This window comes from Oryzias latipes, chromosome 8 (genome assembly GCF_002234675.1).
Source record: "Oryzias latipes chromosome 8, ASM223467v1".
Taxonomy (NCBI): domain Eukaryota; kingdom Metazoa; phylum Chordata; class Actinopteri; order Beloniformes; family Adrianichthyidae; genus Oryzias; species Oryzias latipes.
Genome location: NC_019866.2, coordinates 20612532 through 20628049, shown reverse-complemented (window position 1 = coordinate 20628049; position 15518 = coordinate 20612532). Strand labels below are relative to the sequence as shown.

The window sequence follows — 15518 nt, the reverse complement described above, 5'->3', positions numbered from 1 at the left end:
GTATATATTATTCAAAGGTGCTCATTACGTCGATCGCGATCTACCGGTCGATCTTCAATGACATGAGTGTTGATCGCGGGCCAGAAAAAAAAAAAAGAAGTACCGGTACTTCTTTAAAATCCACCAAAGTCCTCACTGAGAAGTACGGGACTTGATTGACATGTAGATAGGCCAATCGGACATCGTCTGAAGCATACGTCGCTGCAAATGCACATTATGTTCTTTAAAGGATGATACCGCGGCCGCGTGTGGGCGGAGCTACTGGTTCTGGTCTGATCTTTTTGTCTCAAGTTTATGATTTATTAGCAAAAGTAGCATTTCTTCCACCTAATGTTTATTGTTGATGGTTTTAATCTTTATATTGATCTCCTGTCCCACAATAACTGTTGCTTGAAACACCAGAATAGAAGGAAGTTTTAATTGTAAACCTTTAAATCTCCCTCTTCCTCCTCTTTATTGTAGTTTTTTGATTGTCTCGTTTACCAGAAGAATCTTTGAAAAAAAAAGAAAAAGCGTAGCCAAATCTACTTTATTACGTGGAATGTGATCCAGATGACTGAGTTAGGTTGTTATACTGCCCCCCACCCTCGTCAGTCACATCTGTCTGTCTGACCCAGCATGTCCCTCCCATCGCACCCCAGACAGGCCTTTGGCACCAACTCAAAATGTCCAGACATCTTACTCACAGCCCCATTGTTTCACATCCCTTCGGTAAGCAGCATGATAATTATAGAGGGATACAGTTCTGTAAACTGCTCAGATGATCAGGGTTGGAGCAGAGGAGTAAGGCCACAGGAGCAGATGGACCACAAGGACAGTTTTTTTTTCTTTTTTCTAAGAACCTGATCTGAAACGGCAAAGAAGTTCACTTCAAAAAGTAACTGAACGTTTTAAGAAAAGATCAGAGAACATCTGAGTTTTTCTTACAAAATAAAAGCATGAAGGTCATGCTATCATTGGAGCCTCTTGGGCTAATTATCGCTTAATCTGTGGTCCGTCCAAAATACCAATGTCATAAATGAGGGTGGCTGGGAATTTCTTTTGCATATGATAATGTATGTGCTCCCCACTCTGCATTTTGCTTTCCCTGTGCTCTTGCTTTAGTTGCTGATTAGAATGCCTTTCTTTTCTAAAGTTGGTTTTCCTTGTCTGGCTTAAATTTCTTTTCATGATATGAGAGGCAGTTTCCCTTTGTTCATGTCTTTGCAGCCATTAGTTACCCTGTCGAGATAAAATAAGGGGCAGTTGCACATAACACAGGCAGCTTCCAGTACTGTTTTTAAAACACCTCCTTAACTTCTCATTAACTTTGAAATATGAAGTCGTTAGAACCAATTTGGTTTCTGTTCTTTAGTTTGTGCTTTGGGGCAACAGGAAAATAACCTTTGAGTTACGATTACATGATTCCAGTTTGACTGTATGATTAATGACCATTAATGTATAATTATGGTGATGCATTCAAGAAAAATGGTTGTTTTTCTAAAAGCTACGCAGGAGCTTTGGAGTGGAAGCTTTGGCGCTCACTTAATTTTATAGTCCGTTTTAGGAGACGTTTGGTTTTCGTTCACACACAGACAGAGTTGGGGTTGGATCATAGTTTGGAATGTTCTTGTTTTCTTGCAAGCAAATTCTCTGTGAAATCCTTCTGGCTGTAGTCTTGTCCTGCTTTTTTTTTTTTTTTTTAGAAAGGCTGCTGTGAACCTTGTAAATGATTCAAAGCTTCACGCTTTTGCTCGTCGTGACATACTCAGATGCTCGAGGTCAGACTTGCACGTTCACACGTGGTGTGTAGGAAATCCCTGTGAGCTGCACTGCTTTCCTTGTTCCTGTCAGCCTCTGTGACTCCAGGCTGTGCTGCCATGTGTCCCTGAAGTGGAAACCTGGAGCTCACCTCTGCTGTGGGAGTTCATGTGTCCCCCGCTCATCCTCAGAGAGATTCCTACCACCGCTCGGCAAATGGAAGCGGCTGATTTTGATTGTACACTTTATGCAAAAAGCTCAAAGTGTGCTTTTCGGTCTCCTCAGATACATCGGGAAATCAGACTCCATCACCATCAGTGTATGGAATCACAAGAAGATTCACAAGAAACAAGGGGCTGGGTTCTTAGGCTGTGTCCGCCTTCTGTCCAACGCTATCAACCGCCTTAAAGACACAGGCTGTAAGTATCGATTCCATGCAACTACATTGAAATCTAAATCTAAATCTTTTTTTTATGTCTATTAAGATTTCTGTTTATAGGGGAAGAATTGATAGTATTTTAAATGGATACTTTGGGATAATCTTATCTCAATATTGAGACTTTTACAGGTCAGTCTGTGCTCTACAGGAGGCTGAATAGACCCTTTAAGCTAGGGGCAATTCCTTTTTGAGGCTTGTTTAGGATTGCAACTGAAGCAGGGGGGGGAAATAAAAAAGGATCGGGTCTTTAACGTTAAATCACCTTCTTCCACAGCTGCAGTCTTACTGCATCTCTGAATGTCGGCAGTTCTCATTATAGACAAACAAAACCCCAAACTTTTTTCTGTTAAAATGCCTTTTGTAGGTTGGTGTTTGCATCAAGACAAGCCAATAGAGACACTTGCTGTTACTTTAAAACTATTTTAAAGGGTTATTGATCCCGTGAGTACAAATCTGTGAATATCTTCCCAGTTTTACTGTTTAACTGTTTTTGCGCGCCTCCTGATCAGTCTAGCGCTACAATAAACTGTGATGATCTCTTCATGATATGCATGCTCTGAGACTGTATTAGGAGTTCAAATTAAAAATGCCCCCTGCTTGATTCTGAGCATCAAGGGGTTGGATTGGGGGGCGACTGCAGCTCACCGCTTCACCAGGGGATAGGTCAAATGTGGAGATCAAATGTCACCCAGGTGTGTGACATTAGGAGACTGTCTCTCACTTTCTGTCCAATATAAAGTCATTTTCTGTACACCCAGAAGCTACTCCCCCTCTAAAAGACCTTAGTTTGGAAATAAGGCTGTTTTTTTTAAAGAACACTGAGGTCAAACAAGTTACAGTTATTTCTTGCCTGAGTAGTTGAATTTTTTTAAAATACTTCTTTGATAATATTCTAACTTTTTGGGCTTTATAAACATTGTTCCCTTGTTTATTGCAGGCGTTGCGTTCTAAAAAATACTCGCGGTATGTAAAAGCTGCAAAGTAGGATTATAGATGTTTTACGGCTGTAAAACCGCTCCATACAACCTTCATCAACTTCTCTCAGACAGACATGAACACTCTGTCACACCTTCTCTAATTAAACTCCTAAAGTAAAGCCTTCATAGAAAAAGAAGTCCAATATTATAGAATAATAACAAAGATTTGCTTGCGATCTAAGATTTTTAGATTTGATGAGCCAAACGCGTTCTGTACAGAAGACAAGAAATTGAGCGTCAAAGGTCTACAGCCAATCGGAAAGCAGAAGACCATGGTACCGTTTAAAAAACAAATAAATAGATAAACTGCAAAAACAGTGAGACTATGAAAGCTGAACCACAATATAGCCAGGACCCACTGTAACATATGCAAAGGGTAATATTTTATATTTTTCTGTATAATTGAAAAAAGTACGGATTTAGTCAAATATTGCATCAAATAAATAATTGCTTATTTTAACTTCAGACACAGCTCACTTGTTGTTTTTATAAACTGATTAAAGCTTTCATGGTACTAAAAACATCCCATTTAGAGTTATTAAGAAAATATGGACCATCTTGATTTCTGTGCTTTTAAAAAGGAATTTTCAACAGTAACAGAATTGGCAAACTGGTGATTTTTGAACGTTTGTTACGTATTGACATAAAAAGGCAAAAATGAGTATTTGGAAAAGTTTTTTATCCCTTCAAAAATATCTTAAAAACAACTGTTGTCCCATGATTTGAGCAGTATGATACAAAATAAAGCTTTTACAGATCTGACAGTGTTGGCAGGAACAGCTGATGGCGAACTTCCTTCAAACCTATGAAGTGGGACAAGACTAACATGTTTGGGTTCCATGTTAGAAGTTGTGTTGAAATGGTCGTAAACAGGCAAAAAAGCAAAAAGTCACTAAGAAGCCGTTTTTTTCACTTAATTTAACTGGAAGCCTCACCGATTCTCACTGCTGGATGATGGAAGCCGTTGGTGGATTTAAAAAAATAAAAATAAAAACACCCTGAAAAACAATGAGGTAAGAAGGAACCACAACCAGCAGAGTAGAAACAACATTGTTTGCTTTTAGTGTCCTGTCTCCATCCCAGAGCTTAAAAGGCCAGACCAAAATGTGTGTGTGTGTGTGTGTGGTCAGCTTCTGCTTCTGTCGGAACAGGGAAAGACAATCAACATCACCCCACAATTACAGTAAAATGTCTAATGTCAGAAGCTAGCCAGATAAATGAGACTGCAGCACAGGGCAAGCAGTGCCAGACGGTTAGGGCCATGGCTCACCACTGTGGAGTGTTTTCTTGTCTGGATGCTGAGCCGCTACCTGCTCAGCTTGCTGACTTGTCAGAACCGGGGCAGGGCCCCAGCGCTTTTCCTAGAAACCCCTGACATTATTGTTTTCCTGGAGCCACCCAGGGAACCTGAAACTTGTGCCACATCTGCCAGTGGTTTTTCTTCTGCAGGTCCTTTTTCTCCTGGCCTCTTGCTCACCCCTCGATTTCCCCTTCAGTCTCCTCCACAGAGTGACAGCATGCGCGCACACACAAACAAATCGTAACCAAGCTTCCTCTATCTCTGTCTGCAAATCTAGACAACCGGTTATTTCATGCAGACATACATAATTGCACAGCTTTTTAAGTGTAAGGATGCATTAAATTTGTACTGTCCTGTCTGTTGTGGTCTTTGTCATTCTTTTGGATTTTTTTTTCTGTCTGCATTTCCCCACAGTTTTGTCCATGCACACGCCTTGTACAGTTGCAGGCTGTATCGGCTTGACTGTGAAGTTTTTGTGTAATTGCAGTGTGTTAATGTTTCATGGTTGTGACTATGCAAGAATTGACATGTACATCCTTTTATGTACGTGACATTGTGCGTTTCTGCTCCCTGTGGCTGCTGACCGCTGGCTAGCCTTGTAATACTTTGACCGTTGCCTGTTTTGGTCCCTGTTTAGTCTAGACAGACATCCTGAGCTGATCTGCATGACAGCCAGACAAGAGAGGGCAGATAGTGGCATTTTTTGTGTCTGCAGGCAGTCTGGACATTTTTTGGTCTGTTTTTGCCTTTTTTTTGTTTTCCTCTCCTGATCTCTCTCTTCCTCCCTCACTCTCAAATTCCTCAGACTGTAAGAAGTTCAGACAAAGAGTTTCCAGACTCTGGCAGAAGTTCACGTCCATGCTAAGGCTGAGTGGAATAGTGCAGGCTTTGTACTGAAATTTGTCAAATGTTTGACCCTCTCATTTGAACTGCAGCCTGATCTGTGCCGATGCTCAGTGCAAATTCTTTTTTTTTTTTGCAGCCTGTAGCTGTTTCACAGACAGGACCATCTGTTTCAGGGCATGGCCAAGCTGTGGTCTGCAGACAGAAGAATGAGGGACAGATAATGAGGGAGAAGAGAGCCGACTCTGAGTGATGTAAATGATACAGAGCAAAGGGACTTGTCCAAGAAGGAAAACTTGAATCCAAACACGTGCTGGTTTACGTGGATGTCTCTCAGACGGAATTTCTCTTCTCGCCGCTCTCTTTCCTCTCGTTCTTCTTTTTCTATTTTTACTCCTCCTTTCATCTGTTATTTCCCAATCTCTTCCACCTTATCTCTCCTTGTTCTTTGCTGCTGTGTTATATCACCATCGTCTTTTTTTGCTTTTTCCTGCACAGATCAGAGACTAGACTTGAACAAGCTTAGCCCCAACGACAGCGACACAGTGAGGGGCCAGATAGTGCGTAAGTGCACACGTATCTACACATTTTCATGCAATTTACGGTTGGAACACCGATGTTTAACAGAATCAGCATGTATTATTTAACTGTAATTCTGGCATCTTCAGCTGAAGACACTGCTGTAAATGAGCAGGTTCTTCATATGTTCTGCTCAGCATGTATGAAGAGCTATGAAAGCTGACTTCCTAAAGCCTCACACTAATCCGCCTTTCATACTGAGACATCACAAGTGTGAGCTAAAATTGAGCTGTTTTTCAGTGTTAACTTCTACATGAAATTAAAGCTTTGTTTTTTTTTTTTTATTTAAAAAAATGTAAATGTAAAAACCTAACTTAAAGGGCCGACATCATGCTTTTCCTAAGCCTTTCTGAGTAAACTAAATCTATATATTACCTTAGGCACACTAAAGAACAATTTTTCTGAAGTATTAGTTATTTTTCAGTTTATTTTACTACCTGGAAGTAAAACGACTCGATCTCTGAGTGCCTCCCACTTCATGACGTCAGCCGTTCTGGGCAGCGTGTCTGCGTTTCACCCATGAAAACAAACAACATCCAAGCTTTTCCTGGAAGGGCTGTTCCTCACTTTGTGACATCACAATGTGACGACCCAGTTGTTTTCATGGGTTGGGAGGGGCTGGTGCTCATAACAGGGTTTTAGAGGAATGGATCAAAATGCAGCTTTTCGTGAGGAATCATCATGATGATGCACTTATTTTGCATGATATAGTCCCTTTAAATCCAGATTTTTAGGATTTTGGAACCCAAATGACTCATGATCATTCATGACAATCACACTCCCAATCCCAGGCGCGTAATCCTCATAGAAACTCTAATAATTTAGATTGGGTCTGGAAGTAGTGAAACACAGTAATTCTGTTTGTGTTTGTGTAAAAGAGCACAGCCTTCCTGCTGAGTAAAAACACATTGATAGTTTAACTCTTCCCGATTAAAGACATGTTGTTGAAGTTCAAAATCTGCCGCTGTAATGTCTATAATCTGCTGTCTAGTAAAACTAGTGCCTGCATGTGTGTGCCATGTGTTCCTGCAGTGAGTCTGCAGTCGAGGGACCGCATAGGAACCGGAGGTCCTGTTGTAGACTGCAGTCGGCTGTTTGACAACGATCTTCCGGATGGGTGAGTTCTACCCCCCCCCCTTTTTTTTTAACGTTTTGGGACGATTCCAAACTTTAGCAGCCACAACAATACAGCGTCGACATCAGCATGTGATCTTCTGCTGGGATGCTTTTGCAGCTGCCTTAGCGTGTCCTCTCACTGCTGCGTCTGTGTATGTTTCTGCCGCCAGCTGGGAGGAGAGGAGGACGGCGTCCGGGCGAATCCAGTACTTGAACCACATCACGCGCACCACACAGTGGGAGAGGCCTACCAGGTGAGTACACTTCGCAGCCCACAGAAACTTAAAGCCAGACCTCTTGAATCAAACACCAGGAAGTCGGGAAACCTCGTCTGTGACCTCAATCCTTCTAAGTTGTGAAAGTCTGGAGGAAACATAAGTGGGCTCCTGGGGAAGAGGGAACGTGTCAGGCAGATTGCTTCTGACAGTGAAGGTAAAAGATGTGGAAGAGTCATGGAGCTGGGGAGAATGCTGATGGAGACAACTTCTCCATACCGCTCTTCTGTTTCTTTGCTCTGCCATTATCGCCCATGTGTCTAAGCTTTATTCAAGGTGAAATTCTTACTGTCCTCTCTTGTTCCCAGGCCTGCCTCAGAGTACTCCAGTCCTGGCCGGCCGCTCAGCTGCATCGTAGACGAGAACACGCCAGTGAGCACAAACGGCGCCACGCCCACCACAGTGTTACCGCCAAGTAATGGCGACCAGCGGGTTCAAGAGAGACGGGTCAGATCTCAGAGGCACCGCAACTACATGAGCAGAACCCACCTGCACACGCATCCAGACCTTCCTGAGGGATATGGTGAGAGCTTGACAGAGCTGAACTTTTATTACCGGAACTGTTGCAGACGAGCACAAAATATCAAGCTCTTTGAAATACAGTAACTCCTTACACTCTGGTTGCTATGGTAAGTGTGACGGATGTAACAGAGAGAATCCGGTCACTTTTCAAAATAAAACCTTTTTTTCAGAAAAAAACCCCCAATAAAATCGAAATTATTTTTTCTTTCTGTGCGTCCCGGTGCCAAGTTGGGGACCACTGGCGTAAACGGTAGAAGAGCGACAGTAATTTAAAGAACGTCGACACTAAAGCTAAAGCTCTAATATTAAAGGGGTTTTCTCAATAATTTACAGTTAAAAGTATTGTTCAAACATAAGCCTTTAAAGACAGTTGATGTATAAATCCCTTTCTCTTTACTAAAAATTACTGCATAACAAACTGATAAGCAGCCACCTATGAAAGCTGCCTTGTTTAGAGAGAAAACTGTCATTAGTGATTAGTGTCCCGTTTATGTTGACGGAGTTGCCTTAAAGTGTTTTTCCTGATCAGTTGACCTCAGTAACCCCAACCACTTCATGTTCTCGCTCAGCCTCTTTGATGCTGCTGCACACGACGAGCCCCAAATACTGGCTCCATTTTAGACCATCTAATTGAACTGATCAAGCTGCCTTTCAGCCATTCATCCACTGCTCTCTTCCTTTCTCTGCACACAATCGGTCGCATTCATGTGAAAGCCAACACACACTCGCAAGCTGCAACCCCTCCTGTCAGCCCAACCGAGTTTTGTTTATCCTCACAGTAAAATTTTGCGCCAGATTTTGTAGCCACAGGCGACTATAACAGCCTTGCCTGCAGTCCTCGGATGACTGTGCTAATCTCTCTATGATCAGGCTGTCTTGTTAAATTTACTCTCAAGAAAAATTCACTGCAATTACCGAAACAAATGAGGGTTTTTTCAGAGCGAACACTCTGCTCACAGTTTAGTTCAAGTCTCCTTAAGCCTTTCAGAGTAAACTAAATCCACATATACGATAATATATTACATTTGGCACACTAAAGAACAAATTATTTATGAAATAGGAGTTATTTAAGACGACTCAATCGCTGAGGCACCCCCTTTCGCTCTTTGTGGGTACCGCCCATTTCATGATGTCAACCTAGATCCGGCCTCTGCACCGTGTTTACGTTTCTCCCATAAAACCAAACAACATCAGAGTTTTTACATATGTAATTGTGCATATTGTTCATTCATCTTATAAACCCTTTTGTCCCTTTCGGGGTCACGGGGCTGCTGGAGCCTATCCCAGCCACTCCTGGGTGAAGGCGGGGGGTCTTCCTGGACAGGTCACTGGTCTGTCGCAGGGCCACAAACCACACAGCCATGCACACTCACATTCACACATAGGGACAATGTAGAGTAACCAGTTAACCTATGAAGCTTTTTGGACGGTGGGAGGAAGCCAGAGTCCTGGGAGAAAACCCACGCATGCCCCGGGAGAACATGCAAACTCCACACAGAAAGGTCCCCCATTGATGTTCTGGTTCAGGTCCCCCAGCTGGGACATGACCGGCTTTTGCCTGGGGGCTTCTTGCTGAGAGGCAAGAGCGCTTACCACTGCGCCACTGTGCTGTCCTGCGTTAATTCAATCACAGACAGAACGGTAATGGTTAATGGGTTCATTTTGGGGGGAAATTTGGTCACAAAATGCAGACAACACCAAATGAACATTTCTGGATGTACTGAGAAAGTGGGTGTGGGGGCGGTAGCTGGCAGCACAGACTCTTCCTGGAAGGGGCTGTTCTCACTGGTTGAGGACCCGCTCGTTTTGTGGGTTGGGAGGGGTTGGTGCTCAGAGAGCAGGTTTTTAGAGCAATACTCAAAAGTGTATGAATGGATCAAAATACCTCTTTGGGGTTCTTTGAATTGAGGAATTAACATTATATTACACATAAGCTTAAAAGGTTGATTTTGCATTAAATAGGTCTTTTAAGAGTTTGAACTGATAGTTTGCATTGTTTTTTAATCCAGTCAATTAAATAACTCCAAATTAAAATGACGCTTTTAGAGCTATGACTTTATATTACAATTGTAATACCGTCATACTGACTGAGAGGGACACAAATTTAGTGTGAAATTATGCAAACAAGTAAACCTCTCTGTTTTGTTTACTTGTTTGATAAACATTTTTTTCCAGAATGAAGATAAATTGCAAATTTCATGGGAGTAAACTCCTGTTCTCCACCAGTACGTGTGCACCTCTGCAAAGGTCCTTTGAGCTTGGCTGAGCCGCATAGTTAAGAGCCAGATGCCAGCTTGTATGAGGAAAACAAAGACGTACATGGATCTAGTCGTCTGCAAGTGGATGCATCAGATTTGCGTGGAGCACGGAGACTTTGGCCCATCCAGCATATTTTCTACGTCTCAAATATGATTTTTTTCTCCAAAAGGCAAGGCAAGGCAAGTTTATTTGTATAGCACAATTCGTACACAAAGTAATTCAAGGTGCTTCACAAAACAGAAAAATGCATTAAAATCACAATACATCATAGAAATAATCAACGTAAAATTTACTTTAAAAAAAAAGAAAAAAAAATTTAAAAATTGATTTAAAAATAAAGGAAGGAAAGGAAAGAAAAGTGCAGATAGGACCTTTCAGTCATATACACGGCTGAACAGAAATGTTTTAAGTCTAGATTTGAACATGAACACAGACGAGGCCTGTCTTACGACTTCAGAGAGACTGTTCCAGATTTTAGCTGCAGAATATTGAAACGCTGATTCCCCTTGTTTAGTTCTAAAGCATCTTTCTGCTCCTGATTCACACGGATTTGGATAAAGAAACATTCAGAAATGCAATTTTAGGCTTAAATTTCTTCGTACATGTTCTCTATTATCAGAAAAATACCAGAAGCACATATTAAAAACACCAAAAACAAGATTTTCATCAGGGTGGGTCTTTGAAGACATTGTCAAATAATGCTTACACCGCCGTCTGGCTTCGTCTTTATCCTTCGGTTCTTCATCTTGGCTGTTCTTCATATGAATCTGGCTTAAGTAACACAGCAGTGGAGGTTCCTGAAGTAAAGGTGTACCTGGTTGTTGGGATGTGGTTGTTTGCCACTGCAGGGCGTTTTGAGTCTTATGTGAAGGTGCAGTTAGGTCCTCACGTGTTTCTCTGCTCAATCAGCAGTCTGTCTTGTGTTTCTGTCCTCGCTGGGCTTCAGTTCAGTTCTCTGAGCTTTGTAGATCCTGTAAAACACCACAAGAGGAATGACCATGGTCAGCTCTCATGTTGTCATCGATCACCTGCACATCTTGCCTTTTTGTCTTGGCGTGCCTGAGCGAAGTGGTGCAGTGCATTAATGTTGAAGGCACCTGTGTGTGACTGGAACTCGTAAGTCATTTCATCAGCTTGATGGAGCCAGAAATGTTGGGTGGCTGTGAGCGAGAAAAGATTCCCACTTTGGATTCTTGGCGGCTTCCTGCAGCTGATGTCAGCCTGCAGGTGGAACGCCGTCAGCTGAGTTCATGTTTTCATTCATGCAAGCCGAAGACATTCTATAGAAGAGCTGTCTGGCAGACAGTTATGTGGAAATAAATATCTGCCAGGCTCTGATAAATGAGCTCACTAACTGAAAAGGCAGACGCCCCCCCCCCTCCAATGTTTCTCACCCCGTCTCTCACCTCCCTCTCCTGCCTCTTCCCGGCTGCCTTCTGGGATCACTACAGACTCGAGCAGTCCTTTCATCTCCATCTGTCTGATCACTCTCCTGCATAGACAGATTGAGTACATCTTGTCTACATGCAGAGTATGAATTAAAGTCCTTCATTTAAAAAATATTTTAATGGCTCAGCTGAGCCGTTTTTTCTTGCTCTTCTTTTTTTCCAGAGCAAAGGACGACACAGCAAGGCCAAGTTTACTTTCTTCACACTCAGACCGGGGTCAGCACGTGGCACGACCCCAGGGTACCCAGGTATGTCAGTCTGAAGGATCTTCTTTAAAACTATCAAAAAACATGCTTGTTTCTGAGTTTCTAAAGGAATTCACCGGGTCAGGGGACAAACGAGAAGCTCGGAAGATGAATCTTAGATTCTATGAGCTTCAAAGGAAGGCTGAACATGTTTGGTTTGTTTGTGAAATTCATGATTTTTATGGAACCATTTCTGTCTGCAAAGGTAATGAAAACAAGGCTGACAAAAAGCCATCTTAGAAGTCTGAGTAATGAAATCACTCCTAGCATCTCAAAACCTTAAATGTTTTTTTTTATCAGCCTGCTAAAAATATTATTTTTTTGTGCTGGAAATGCATTTTTTGTCCTCATTCTTAAAATCCTTACACCATAAACAGAAAAAAAGGTGCTGAGAACAGACTGATGCAAAAGGAGCTATGAAAGACAAACCATTCACTGTTACAGTATCACAAGTTTTTCTTCTTTGTGTTGTTTTCCTCACAGATCTGAGTTCAGTCCAGTTTGCTGAGCTCAAAGGATTTCACATGAAAAAACCCTTTGAGCTGATTCAGTCCATAAACTTTGTCCTCTCTGTGTGTGGATCTGCAGCTTTTACCTGCGACCTTTGTGGTTTAAGATTTTTGATTTGAACCTCTGGAACAGAAAAGTTGGCACCGCTGTTCCAGTTCCAGAGCAATTTCCTAACATTTGCTCCCTGTGGACTTCAGATAAAAGATGCTGCAGGGCGGCAGTGAATAATTGAGGTGAAAGGAAGAAGGAAAAAATGGACGGAAAGTCATTTCTCAGACATTTCGGAGTCTGACGTCCAGTTCATCAGAGCTGTTGCATTTTGTAGAACTTCAGTTTGATGATGTTAACCTCGTGTCTATTTTAATGCTTCACCCACAAATTGGATAGGTTGTAGAAAAAGGAAAATGAATTAAATAACAATATATTATGGGCTCAGATTTTAGTTTGTAAGTCTTCACTTAAACCTGAGGAGAATTGCTGCAAAAAATGGACTTCCTACTCCAAATATAAAATATTAAAACTGTACTGTTGGAGGAATATTGTGTTGTTCATTATAGAATATCTGACAAAAAGCTGACTCTGCTGTTAGAACTAAAGAATGGAGCTCAGCTGGTGAATTCTTTCCTTGTTCAACCTCATTTCTCGTCTTCCTTTGTGCTGTTTTAGAGACCTGAGTAACGTAAACTGTGAGGAACTAGGTCCTTTGCCACCAGGATGGGAGATAAGGAACACCGCCACAGGGAGGGTTTACTTCGTCGACCACAACAACCGAACCACACAGTTCACAGACCCACGCCTTTCCGCTAACCTACACCTTGTCTTAAAGTAAGACCCAGAGGACTAAAAACCTAAAGATTCACAAACATTTATTGTTGCAAACTGCCAAAAGCAGAAATAATCTTTTTCTTTTTTTTGTCTACAGTCCAAGTTCCAATGGCTCTCGAGGAAACAATGAAAGTCAAAATGTCAGGTAAGGCTTGTGTTCACAGAGCTACACTCAGTCACTGGCACTCAGTGGGTAGATGTAGTGTGTTCACCACCTGTCGAGGTTCTACACTTTGGCTCCTTTGTCCACAGGAACACACGAATGCATGCATGGAGCTCTCCCACTCTTTCTCTCTGCACAATTCAGAAATTCCTAAACCCTGCAGAAGTTTCAATCATGAAGGCGGTTCAGCACGCAATCTGTCACAAAGCTGTCCTTGGCCAGACATCAGATAGCAGAGTGGAAACCAAAGCTGCTGTGTCTGTGGCTTAGGAGCGTCTTATGTCCAGGAAACGGAGCATAAACTCTGTGCCCAAGTCAATGAATGGAACCGCACGTGTGTCCATATATGTGCGTATGTGCATGGCACATGCCTGCATGCTGAGATTCACATGCTCAGGATTTCTTCCCCTGTGCAGCTGTTCAAACACACACCGTACAGCAACAGCCGAGCAATGCAAGGGTCTGTGAAGCCAGAAGTTTGCCTTTCCATGGGATCCTGAAGAGGACGCACTCTGTCAAGGATCAGACATTTTTGTCGTTGGATCAGATGATTTGATTTTGTGTGATCTGGGGGGGGGGCGATCTTTAAACATGAGCAGTTGGAGATCTGTTTCAGTTTAGATAGTGTTGTAATGTTGGCATGGCTGCAGCTTGTGACAAAATCTGGAAAATATATGTGCGCTTGTGGATATCTGTCCGGCCATCTGCCTTTGATTAGGTCAGGGATTTCAGACATTTTTAACCTTCTGTTCCGTCATCCCACAAAAATGTTTTGATCCGTGTGCTTATGTCCGTCACAGTCATGTTTCTGAGGCCCGGCTGGACTGCACAGAGCGTGGCTTTAGTTGCATTTTGTGTTGCTGCAATGGTTTAAGTCCAGACTCGATTACCAACCGGGGTTAACGTCCAGAATTGTCGTTTGTCTGTGAAGCCGAACGATTGCAGAGATTTATCTATTTGTCACAAAGCCATTCCTTTGAAAAGCTGCGATATCTCCTCCCTGCAGTACCAGAACGCTAAGTAAGCAGATGGAAGGAGAAAACAGATTTAACTTTGAGCCAGACTGTGTGGCAGCATTTGATTTATGGTTGAAGGTGGAGGGGGAGATGCTCCAGGTCTCCTCCTCTTCCTTCCCTCCCACCTTGTGAGTCGTCTGCTCTGTTTGGGTGCTGTCAGCAGAGTGTGCCCCCCCCCCCCCCCTGCCTCCCCTCTCCCGCTCTTGTCTTCCCTCCATGAAAAAGGAAATAAAAGGATTCATGAGGAGGTTTTGGCTTCCTGTGGGGCCCTGTGGCTTTCTGGGATAGCAGGAAGTGACTGAAAGGCCAAATTGGATTCTATAGCGCCGAGACCAGAGCCAGTGGTTTTTCCTAAAAGAAGTGGTCGTTGTGGTGACAGAGAATGTTGGATGGATGCTTCTAAGCTAGTCTTGAGCTAACTTGCTGCTAAAAGCTTTGATTTGACTCGTCGAGTCCTAATGTGTTCATTTATATTGTTGTCTAGAGTTTAGTGTTTATTGCTCTGCTGAGGGCTGGAGGCCACTGTGAAAAATAATTCTTTGGCGCCAGCCTCATAAAGGCAATGTTGTGACCTCTTTACCAACTACCTCAACCCAGTTCTTTATTCACACGAGCAAACAACCTCACTGCTCACAAATCAGCTCAGAGTATATTCATGAACTGGAAACCCTTTTAAAAATGAAGTTTAAATCAAAGATTGCAAGCTGATGATGACCCCCCACATTTGTGGACGACGGATCTGTTTCAGATTCATGTTTTTTCCAGATTCACAAATCTAAGGTGATGAGGAACCACAATTGAATTTCCTTCATCTTGATTCTGAAGGATTTGCCCCCTGCAGGTTGTCTGAAGCACTGCAGCTGGAAGGCACTCGGTCAGGATCCTTTTTTTTAGATTTTGATATTTCCTATAAAATAATCAGGAGATTCTGCAATAAATCAGTTTATTTATTCATTTGATCACGACTGACCTTCTATGGTTATGTGCAGCTGTTTTTATTTGTTGGGGAATAGTTTTTATAAAGATAAACGTTAATTCATCTTTTAGCAATATCTTTTTGTCATGTTTGCTTCTAGGCCTTGTCAGAGGGCACCAACATGTCTGTGAAAGAAGCCTTAAATGTTTTTACATTGCGCAAAGACACGGGTCACAAGCAACTGAGCAGCGTTAAAAATGCTGTTTTTGTTCATCCATGTATGTCAGACAACACGTTCTCTGTCAGAGCAGCCAGAGGGGAGGATGTGAGGCTGCGTCAGCACAT

At 42.5% G+C, this 15518-nt stretch overlaps 1 protein-coding gene across 2 annotated transcripts in view; it reads left to right on the top strand.

The window, feature by feature from the left end:
* Nucleotides 1–15518, top strand: part of LOC101160323 (E3 ubiquitin-protein ligase SMURF2) — a 64675-nt gene that overhangs the window by 37414 nt on the left and 11743 nt on the right. For both annotated transcript variants that reach the window (XM_004071819.4, XM_023957969.1), the window contains 8 exons: nt 2026–2159; nt 5798–5863; nt 6911–6995; nt 7165–7248; nt 7578–7792; nt 11662–11746; nt 12920–13078; nt 13176–13223. In XM_004071819.4, the coding sequence (XP_004071867.1) occupies nt 2026–2159; nt 5798–5863; nt 6911–6995; nt 7165–7248; nt 7578–7792; nt 11662–11746; nt 12920–13078; nt 13176–13223 (876 nt within the window). The remainder of the gene's footprint in view (nt 1–2025; nt 2160–5797; nt 5864–6910; nt 6996–7164; nt 7249–7577; nt 7793–11661; nt 11747–12919; nt 13079–13175; nt 13224–15518) is intronic.